The sequence below is a fragment of the Sabethes cyaneus genome, chromosome 2, assembly GCF_943734655.1.
Source record: "Sabethes cyaneus chromosome 2, idSabCyanKW18_F2, whole genome shotgun sequence".
NCBI classification, from domain to species: domain Eukaryota; kingdom Metazoa; phylum Arthropoda; class Insecta; order Diptera; family Culicidae; genus Sabethes; species Sabethes cyaneus.
In genome coordinates, this window is record NC_071354.1 from 135,771,089 (window position 1) to 135,782,066 (window position 10,978).

Consider the following 10,978-nt stretch of genomic DNA (forward strand, 5'->3'; position numbering starts at 1 on the left):
TCAATAATCTAGGAAAAATTGTTATCTATAATGTCGCAGATTATATTTTTTTGTACATTTTGCCGTTAAATCAAAATATTTGCTTTATTATAAAAATAAGTCTGATTTCGTGAATTTCGTTCGTATTAGAAACGTAATTATCAACTTAGATCGGCTAGCTGTGAAGTCTGTTGTATAAAAACAAAAGGTTAAGTTTTGAAAGGGAGTGTAGCACCCAGGCTTTGCTTCCGGATCAATGTTGCGAGGCCCACACTCGTGTGGTCTAATTTCCTTACACACGCGTACTCATTCTTTCGGACCCTCGCTCTTATTTATTCATGCACTTCAACGAGTTTTGGCGAGTGTGTGTTTAGTTAACAGCTATAGTCGCCGCTGTCTTTCGTCGTAGAATCCCGAGCTGCTGATAGCGATTACTCGCGAGGGTTCGCACTCCCGCCCATGAGTAGAACCGTGGGCGAAGATAACGAAAAAAAGAAAAAGTAATGCAAAATATGTATCTCAGTGCCCTACTAGCTTCAGGAGCAGCTGATTGCTCATGTGTTTTTTCACTCATAAATAAGTTATGCAGGAAGATAATGTGAGGGTGGGCTTGCGCGAATGTGTGGGTAGCAGAATGTCTGCACACAGCAACGGCGGCTGTTTCTTTTACGACTGCGTGAGCGATGTAAGCATTGAATACTATGCTTCTCATATGCTCTCGCGTATGAGTAAGCATCGTTGACTTCTCGCTCGATTCGCAACATGGCTTTGGGTTTTATTGAATCCCTAGAATACTCAAGAATACGACACTCAACAATAGTAATTTAACTGCTGTTATTAATTGTTATGTCAACTTTATTTGAAAACTAGCCCCGCTCTAACCTAACCTATAAATACTGAAGCAAAAGACCGCCGCTCATTCAGTTTGAAGGCAGTACCCCGCCCCCTCCCGCAGTGACCGGCGCTTCCGACGGAACACTCGCCGTTGCCTACGGCCGGCTCGCCCTGAATCATCTAGGAAACGTTTGCTACTAACAAGGTGAAAAGGTCCCATATCTTATGATAAGCATAACTCATATCTTACTTAATCAAAATCAAAAGTTCAAAAACTGATGTGCTTGAAAATCAGTAAACACTAGTCAAGTGATTGAAATCTTACAGTGTAACAACGACAAAGCACAAATAATTCGTTACGACATTGAATTGGTATCCATTTCAATTTTCATTAGGCCATTGCAAATTATTTTTATTATTATTATTATTATTATTATTATTATTATTATTATTATTATTATTATTATTATTATTTATTGAATAAAATTCATCTGACAAAATATTGTCTTAATGAAAAATAAAACGAACACAAGATCATGATAGTCTTCTCATAAAAACATGCAATGGAATGTTGAAGTCAAAAATGCTGTAAGCGAGATTCAATGCACTGGCTATGGCACGGATTGGCTCATTTTGTCCGTATTGTCGACTACGAGCTGCGAGGTGTAAAAAGTTGCGTTGACGTATAACTCTCTCTGGAGCATAGAAGTAAAACTGCCGGAGTAGTTCAGGCGAATCGACTTCCGAAGTGATGATCTTAGCAGCAAAGAGAGCTTGTGCAGTGAATCTTCTCCGTTCTAGGGTATCAATTCCAAGTAGCCGACAGCGATCAGTGTAGGAAGGCAGGTTCGTAGCATCACGCCATGGTAGCCAACGAAGTGCGTAGCGAACAAACCTTTTTTGTACTCGCTCGAATCTAGCAATCCAACACGCTTGGTATGGACACCATACCACACTACTAAACTCAAGAACTGAGCGGACTAGTGCACAATACAACGCCCGTAGGCACAGCGGGTCGCGAAAGTCTTCGGAGATTTTGAATATAAAACCAAGTTGTCTGTTGGCTTTCGTCAGAATGTCGTTGTAGTGAGGTTTGAAGGTCAACTCACAGTCAAGAGTAACTCCCAAGTCTCTAATTTGGTAGACCCGTTGAAGTCTGTGTCCAGCAATTGAATAAGTAAACATGATCGGTTTCTGTCTACGGTGAAAGGTTATCACATTGCATTTGTTGATACTAAGTGTCAAAAAATTCCGGGAGCACCAACTCTGCATACGATCTACACTTAGTTGCAAGTAGCCGCAATCATTAGTACTGTTGATGATGTTATATATTTTGACGTCGTCGGCGTAAAACAGGCGGCAACCAGATGGCAGTATGACAGAAAGTTCGTTGATAAATAACGAGAACAAAAGTGGCCCAAGGTTACTGCCCTGGGGGACACCCGAAACATTCGTAAACACTTCGGAACTAGAAGCTCCGATCTTAACGCGAAGCGATCGGTTTATCAGATAGGATCTGAACCAGGCGACTAAGGATCTGTTGACTCCAAGTTTTTCTAGTTTCCTTAACAGTATTTCGTGATCCACTCGATCAAATGCTGCCTTGAGATCAGTGTAGATAGCATCAACTTGTCCACCGTTGTCCATTGTGCGAACGCATAGTGATGCAAATTCGGTCAAATTTGTCGCAACAGACCGCTTGGGATAGAATCCATGCTGAGCAGTTGAAATGTAGTTCTTACATGAGCAGAAAAGCGCCTCATTGATAATAATCTCAAAAACTTTAGAACAGCAGCATAAGGAGGTGATGCCTCTGTAATTCCGAACGTCTCTCTTATCACCTTTCTTGTGAACAGGGAACATAAAGGAGGATTTCCATAGTTCAGGAAATTTGTTCTCTTGCAGTGACCTGTTAAACAGTTTTGTAAGTGGAGTAACTAACACCTCCGAGCACAACTTTAGAATGGACGCTGGAATGCCATCGGGACCAGCAGCATAAGAAAGCTTTAACTTTTGGAGTGCAGACATTACGATTTGTTCACTAATGTGAAATGGACTGAACTCAAAAGTATCACTAGGACAGTCGTTGATGGCAATGGCGACTTGTTCAGGTGAGGCAGAACGTTCGTTGAACGAATTCCTGAAGTGTTGGACGAAAAGATCGCACTTCTCAAGTTCAGAGTTAGCAACTTGTTCCCCAAGGTGAACCGACATTGGCAGACCAGCCTCTTTTTTCTTGGAATTTACGAAATGCCAAAATCGCTTTGGATTCCTGCACAGAGATGCCTGTGTGCGGAGAACATAGCGTTGGTACAGAAATCTATTCAGTTTCTTGTAGTCGTTACTCGCACGGTTGAATTCCTGTTTTGTAAGGTGAGAACGATTCCGGCAGTATCTTCGTAGAGCTCTAGCCCTCAGCCGTTTTAGTCTGCGTAGGCGATTGTTCGACCAAGGAGGTTTTAAAGGCGGGTGGGCGTCGGGTACAAATTCACTAATTAGGTTTACGATTGTTCGCTGGAAATAATCGACGGCGTCGTCAATACATGTAGCAGAGTTTATTGTCTGCCAGTCAACGCGAGAGATAGCGGATCTGATTCCATCATGATCAGCTCGGCGAAAGTCCGGTGTACCCTCATTCCCGAAGGCAGACTCAAAAATGATCGGCGTTGGGAGATTCAACAGGACGTCCAAAGCAGGATGGTCTGCGTCGAGCGTGATCAAAGGCTCAATTGCTTCCGAAACGGTGCAGACTTGCGTTGCGGCCTCGTTACTCAAGACCAAATCAAGAAATCTGGCGTTTTTGTTGGCAATACCATTGACTTGCATCAACCCATGTAGGGCAAAACCGTCGATAAGTGTAGAGCTGGCCGCAGATAAAGCCATTAGGGAGTCGACCTGGAAAGACCCGTCGCTCGACTTGCACCATCGGAGCTGAGGTTGATTATAGTCCCCAAACTGCAGAGCATAGTCACTGAGGTCCAAGTTGGAGAAAACAGCACCGATAGAGTCCACGTGCTCATGAATGCTGTTAATATCGTTACGTCGATCCGGGGATAAATAGATGACACCCACACTTACAACTCGACGAGACGTAGCGATTCTGACCCATAGCTGCTCTATAACATTGGACACAGGTGTTGGATCGATATAACTGTTCCATCGAGTTGAAAAAGCAATCAGAACACCCCCGCCACGGGTTTTTCTACTGTTCAAGGGGTTACGATCGGTGCGATGGACAGCAAAGCCATTGCCGAACAGTTGCGCACTGTACAAACAGTCGTCCAGCCATGTCTCGGTCAACACAATAACATCGTAGTCGCACTCGCTAGCTGCCAAAAAGAACGGGTCTACCTTTGTCCGTAATCCTCGTACGTTCTGATAGTAACAACGCATGAGACGGTTATCGTCCACATCGCTAGATGCAACAGCTGCATTGTTCGGCTCTAATGTTGAGGTACCAGTTCTGCGTCGTCCATGGAAGGCAGGAGCGTTGGGGTTTAGTGGCCTAGAAGCGCAGAGCGGATTAGTGGTGCGATGCGGGCTTGAACGTTCGTACTTGCCATGAATGCAATGTTGGAAACTCCGTTCCCCGCAACCGCACGTAGGACCAGGACGACTGTTGAACGCAGGCAGGAAAGGCGCGACTGCGGCGGGGGGGTCAGGAGTTCCCACAATGCTAAAATCGGTGCATCCCGGTAGCTGCCGTAGTGGTGGAGCTGGAGCAAGGTCGGAGACGGCATTAACATTTCTATCCAGATGGAACCCATTGACGTTAGAATTCAGTAGGCTAGAAGCGCAGAGCGGGTCAGTGGTGAGTTGCGGACTAACAAATTTGTACTTGCCATGAAAGCAATTTCGGAAACCCCGTTCCCCAGAGCCGCACGTAGGACCAGGATGGCTGTTGAACGTAGGCAGGATAGGCGCGACTACGGCGGGGGGGTCAGGAGTTCCCAAAGTGCTAGAATCGGTGCATCCCGGTAACCAGCGGCGTAACGATGGAGCTGGAGCAGAATCGAGGACTGAACGGTCCGTTGTATCTAGGCGGACTCCATTTGCGAAGAGCCCGGTTCGGTGTTGGCGGATAAAAAATCGCCAACCGGGGTTACCTCAATACGAGGAGTAGTCAGCAACGAATGATTGTTAGGCGGAGCCCAATAACTTTTGGAATTCGGGTTATCAAATTCCCGAAAAGCAATACCGTTTGGCCAAGTACCAGGATCCAGTGCGACACTGCGATATTTTTTATCCAGACCAATTTTGAAGGAGATGAAGTTCATCGCATTTAGGTCGGCATCCTTCTTCAGAAGAGGGATCACTTTGATAGGATCCTCACACTGTAAGCAGTCCCGAACCAATTCAGTAACGGTCTCGGACTTTACACTAGGGTGAAAACGAGACATGTACAGCCAAAAGAGCTCCTTTGGGGGAGGAACAGTCGGTACGGTCAGTGAAGTGGTGGACTTGGTGCCGATGAGGGGCGGCAAGCTAGTCATCATACGCTCTTCACGACGACGTTTTAGTGGCGGTTCCCGTAACGTTATTTTAGAAGATAGTGGCGTCGACGCGGTCTCGGTGACCTTCTTAGAAAGCTGCTGCATTTGTTTACTATTAACCGAAAAAGCTTCTTTAAGCTCACTAATGGCTACACGATGGCTATCTTCGATCGATGAGACAGCTGAGCTTACTGAAGACATAACCGTTTTGAAGCGGGGAATTTGCATAAGCTTCACACATTCATCACACATCCAAAGCAGGTTTTTCCGCTCGCGCAGAACCTTCATGAAAGCCGCATTCATTTTAGCACACTTAGCGTGTACAACTTAGTTACAAAAACCCATGCACGTAACGTGATCTACATCATCTTGGACTGGCTTAGCACAATGGTCGCAGATATTTTCCATTGCTACAGGCGGCAACAGTCTGCTCGAAAAGGTCGACTTTTTACGTTGGCGTTACGTTGACGGTTAATGTGTCTTCGGCCTTCAGTGACTTCTTCGGCGTTCAGTGACGGTTAATCTGAACCGACTTTCTGACTGACGTTACGGTGACGGTAAATCTGGCGATGGCGGCAGACGTAAACAAAATGTTGAATCGCACTAGTAGGCAAACGGAGAAATAGGAATCACTTCACTAATCACTAATAGCTGTTGGAATTGCTTCACTAAGCACTATCGTGGATGGAAATTGAATCTGAATTTACTATATGTAGAACACAAAACGGTGAGAAAGCAATAACTTGCGAAATACGTTGAATGATATAGGAGCGATTTGACACCAAACATTCACTGTACGATACACTGTGAAAAACTGTTTTATAGTTTTTGTCACCCCCTTTGAAATTGGCATGAAAAATCGTGGGACAAAAAATAATTTGTGGGATATAAGTCACATTTTTTTACAAAATCAATTGTCATCTGTCTAAAAAAACTCGAAAAATGAGTATTAACGCTTCTAACACGGAACAGAAATTTCGAACAACGGAATTTACGAAAATCGAAAAAAAATCCAGTTAATTTTGTCTTTCTTTTCGTATTTTTTGCATGGAAAATAATAAGGAATATATAAAAAGCAAGAATAGATTCAGTTTTCACGTAACTTTAAGTAAATATGATAAAAATGCAGTTTTTTTTGCTCGATTAAAAAAATCTCTTTGTTTTTTTTCAAAAACTTTTTTAAATATTTGTAATGGCCTTATTGGTGAAAAATAATATTAAAGTTATAGTAAGTAATTTGTAAACCCCGCTTGTTAAGTGTAAAAGCCAAAAAAGTGCCTTCGTCGCTTTTTATTGTATAAAGGTACACTTAAGTCTTTTTTACACGGGGGATACGTGGCGTCTAAAAAAACCAATACCACGTTAATTCGAAAAATTTTATAAGGTACCCCGGGGCGAGTGGGAATACAGGGTAAGTGGGAACGAAGCTCATAACTCTCTTCAACCTCATTTTATTCAACCGAATCTTTCTAGAAATGAAAGATACAACTCAAACGCATGTATTAAAATTATAGATTATTTATAACTAACATTCCAAACACCAAAGTTGGACTTTAAATTTGAGCGTCATTTTCAATTTGTGTTGTAAGTTTGACGCACCTTTCTATAAATGATATTTTGGCCACAGGCTTTTCGTTAAAGTACAAGTTTTTCTGGCAGTAGGTAAACATAATGAGTGTATTAAAAAAATAAACCCGAAAACTAGTTGTTTAATTTGACAAACGGCATTAAAAAAATAAGATCGGCACTTGAAAGTACCCGGGGCAAGTGGGACATATTAAAAATAAAGTGTTTCATCACAAAACTTCACGTCTTAATACAATGGTTAGATGTACTACCGAACATTTTCAGTTCAATTACATAATATTTATAGCAGTAAAGCTTTAACACAAAACAGAAAAGGACTAAACCAAGGACACCCAAAAAAGAAGATCATTAGCACAGCTTATGAGGGAACAAACAGTTTGGTTACATTTTGGTTACACCTAAACGGTGTTAACTGAATCTGGAAAGGCAAATTTGATATAATTAAGCAAATTTGCAACTGGAATTGAAACAATAAAGTGTTGTGGTTATTATAGCGTAACTATCTCTTATGAGTAGCTCTACCGAATTGGGTATGGTAGAAAAAACAGACCATAATCGTATTTTCGAGCTAATGAACAATGGTTAATCCTAAATTATGTCTCGCAAGAATTGGATACAGCGACATATTCAACTACATCTCATTACAATAATGCATTACAGCGTAATTGCTCACGATCTGTGTTTTATAAGAATTATGAAGTCGCCCGTTGTGATCTGATTTTGTTACGTTATTTTTGGATGAACCATTCGTACAAATATTGTCTTTGATTGCTTCTTGCAATGCTATAACATTGCTGTATATTAGCTTACAACAATTTTCTGTTATTTTATGCTTTTAATCAAATTTGAATATAGATCCTGCCTGCCCCATTTACCGGGGCAAGTGGGACCTATCGCCATGTTTTTGAACATTCTCCTCCAGATTCATTTCATGTAAATTGATAGACCTTTTTCGTAATTAAACCTTTGAAGTGATACCACTGAAGAGTTTCTGTGCTGAAAGAATTCTGAAATAATCATAGGTATAGATGACACAGTGGAATAAACACTAACTATGCATTGTTAGGTCCCACTTGCCCCGGGGTACCTTATATAAAAATGGATTTCTGTCTGTCGAGATGTTCCTTATAGAATCGAAAACTACTGAACCAATCGACGTGAAAATTTACATGTAGCGGTTTTTGGGGCCAGGCAAGTTTCTTATGATAGTTAGAGACCCCCACTAAGAGGGGGGGGGGGGGCTCCCATACAAATAAAACACAAATTTCTGCATAAATCGAGAGCTAATCAAGCAAATGGAACCAAATTTGGCATGTGAAGGTTTTTGGAGGTAAGAATTTTTTCTTTGGTGAATTAGGACCCCTCTCCACTTTAGGAGAGGGGGCTCCTACACAAATGAAAAACAAATTTCCTCATAACTCAAGAACTAATGAATCAAATGGAACCATATTTGGCATGCGGGTGTTTTTGGAGGCAAGAATTTTTTCTATGATGAATTAGGACTCCTTTCCACTTTAGGAGGGGACTAACTTTAGAACTAATTAAGCAAATGAAACTAAACTTGGCATGTGGGTGTTTTGAGATGCAAATTCTTTTCTATGGTGCATAGAGATCCCTCCCCTCTTCAGGAGGGAAATTTTGACCCCTCCCTCTAAAAAAGGGGACGCTCCCATGCAAATGAAATATGTACAAATTTTCTCATAACTAATCAACCAAATGGAACCAAATTTGGCATATGAGGGGTTTTGGAGGCAGGATTTTTTTTATGATGGTTTATGTCGCCTCACCCCTGTGGTAGGGGGATAAGGACTCTCATACAAATAAAACAAATTTTTTTGCGTAACTCAAAAACAAATCGAACTCGAGAAATTTTAGACTCTTCCATAAAACATTAGTCAATAACAAGATCACCAAAAACTATCAATTTGGTTTATTTATTTTCCTAGGTCTACTGACCTCTATTACTTTCTTTCAGTTGGGTCCGAACGAGCGACAGCGAGTAAGATGAGAATAACCCCTGCGAAATGGTATTTTCCACGAAAACATTTTCCGTGAAATGGTACATCCCGCGTACGGTTTTTCGCGAAATGGTATTCCGCGAAACTCTATATTCCGCGTTATGGTCAACCGAGAAGTGGTGTTCCGCAAAATGGTATGCGGCGAAATGTTATATAATCATGGCGAATGTTTTAATGCAATACGATTTATTTTATCAGGCTAAGCAATGGGTGGAGTTGTTCTATACTTTACTGTGAGGAAAATTTTTATATTAAACCACACATGAACCCCTCAGAAACTTGCAAAACTCGAGATTGTGTCAAAGATCATCCGAGATTCACGGTTTATGAACAACACAGTTCAATTTGTGGCAATACGAAGTTTGTCGGGTCAGCTAGTACTGTATATTTATATAGTAGAAAGGCAAAACGTTGTAGATGGAATATTCTAACATGTGACATGAGGCACAAATTTTCACTGTTTATTTAAAAACTAGACATGAAATTCTTAACAAGCTTTTGCTTTAGTTGCTATAAAGTATAAAAATAACTGAAAAACAGAGTGCCAAGAAAACCTCCAATGTACTTAGAACGATAATATTAATTGAAAATCTTCCAACCTGCGTAATTTTAACTAGCACTTTACATGCCAGTTGTAAGACAAGCATAGGTACATCAAAGCGAAATGTCATAATAAATAGCGTTTGAATTATTTTCGAATAAAATGAGAGGAGTGAATTAGTTTTGTGAATGATAACCCAGTTCATCTGATTATTATTTACTGTTTAGCCAAAAGTTTTGCGTTTAATGACAGATATTTTCTGTTTTGCACAAATTTTTTAAGCCGATAAACGTATATCGATTGTCAACTAGTGCGTCGTTTCCAGCCAGTTATTTCCAGCCATTTACCTGGTGCTACAAGCCACTCCAAAATCTTCAAAAGGTTTTATTACCGCCAATCACCAAAGGATGTGTGGCCTGATATATACAAGATGCTGGTATTTGGAAAGTACAATCTCGACCTCATCTAACGAAGTTATAAATTTGCGTAACAAACTGTGAAATATTTGAAAAATCCAAAACTGTCCAATTTCCAGTTCAATTTGAAGTAAAGCCCCAAGCTCAAATTAATACAAATTCAAATCTAATTAAATGCCCCATGTCAAGCCCGATTTCAAATCCAATTTGAACTAATTTCTAATTCTGGTTCGAATGCAATTTTGATTTTAAATCCAATTACATCCGAAAGTCCAGAGTTTTTGGGCTGCTGTTTTAGTGATAAGTAATAATGGATTCGCGATCCTATTATTACGTTTTTCCAAAACCAAAACATTCTTCTGAAAGGTCGGGTGCCCAACCTATTGTTTATGTCTGAATACGAGAGCAGTTTAGAATTGTGTTTAAAAGAGGTTCGTAACTAAAAATGGATTATGCATTTTTTTAAACTTAGCAATATTGAAAGAAAGTTTTAAATTTAGTTTCAGTTGATAAATTCGATTCTAAAAACATTTTGTCGAATTTGTGTTACCAATTTAATATATTTTAAGGATGGCATAATTTGTACCGTAAACGGTTATCGCAATCGACCAGACTATGCGAGAGATAATTCGATAATAATAATTCGAGAAAACATGTATCTCACACTGAATGTAGCAGCTTTGGGTGGAAAAATGCACTTTCTAGTACCATCTATCGGCAGCGATTTTCCATTTAGCTTAATTGCTGCCGATTTCCCTCGTTTTCTTCCTTGGCATCCGGGCTAATGGCTTTCCTAAAATGCCCTGCATGCCTAAATGCAAGCAATCGAGACAAACGGTCACCAACACCGAGTCAACAGTCCATGTACCAAGCATTTCCTGCCGGCCATTTCCGGTGGGTGTCCAGTGCAGCAACCTGTAGCTGTCCGATCGGGGCCCGAATAATGTTTGCGTAGAAGGGGCGGACAGGGCTAGCAAGTTGCAAGAGTAAGCTGTACCTAAGGTAAGTTGGTAAGGTACCGGCAGAAGGTGAAAAGTTAAACCATTGCGTTTGGGCAGCGACCGGTCAATCGGCAAATGACTACTAGGCATTTCAGGCAAATTAATTTGC

The 10,978-nt window shown here is 41.0% G+C and overlaps 1 protein-coding gene across 1 annotated transcript; it reads right to left on the reverse strand.

Annotated features, from left to right (window-relative positions):
- Window positions 1–4,850: 4,850 nt before the first annotated feature.
- Window positions 4,851–5,609, reverse strand: LOC128736042 (uncharacterized). Its single transcript, XM_053830526.1, has one exon. It carries the CDS (start codon window positions 5,607–5,609, stop codon window positions 4,851–4,853), a length of 759 nt encoding a protein of 252 aa, XP_053686501.1.
- Between the last annotated feature and the right edge of the window lie 5,369 nt (window positions 5,610–10,978).

What these genes read in the sequence shown, in the direction of transcription:
- LOC128736042 (XM_053830526.1), bottom strand. Translation starts at nt 5,609, where the DNA reads ATGAATGCGGCTTTCATGAAGGTTCTGCGCGAGCGGAAAAACCTGCTT.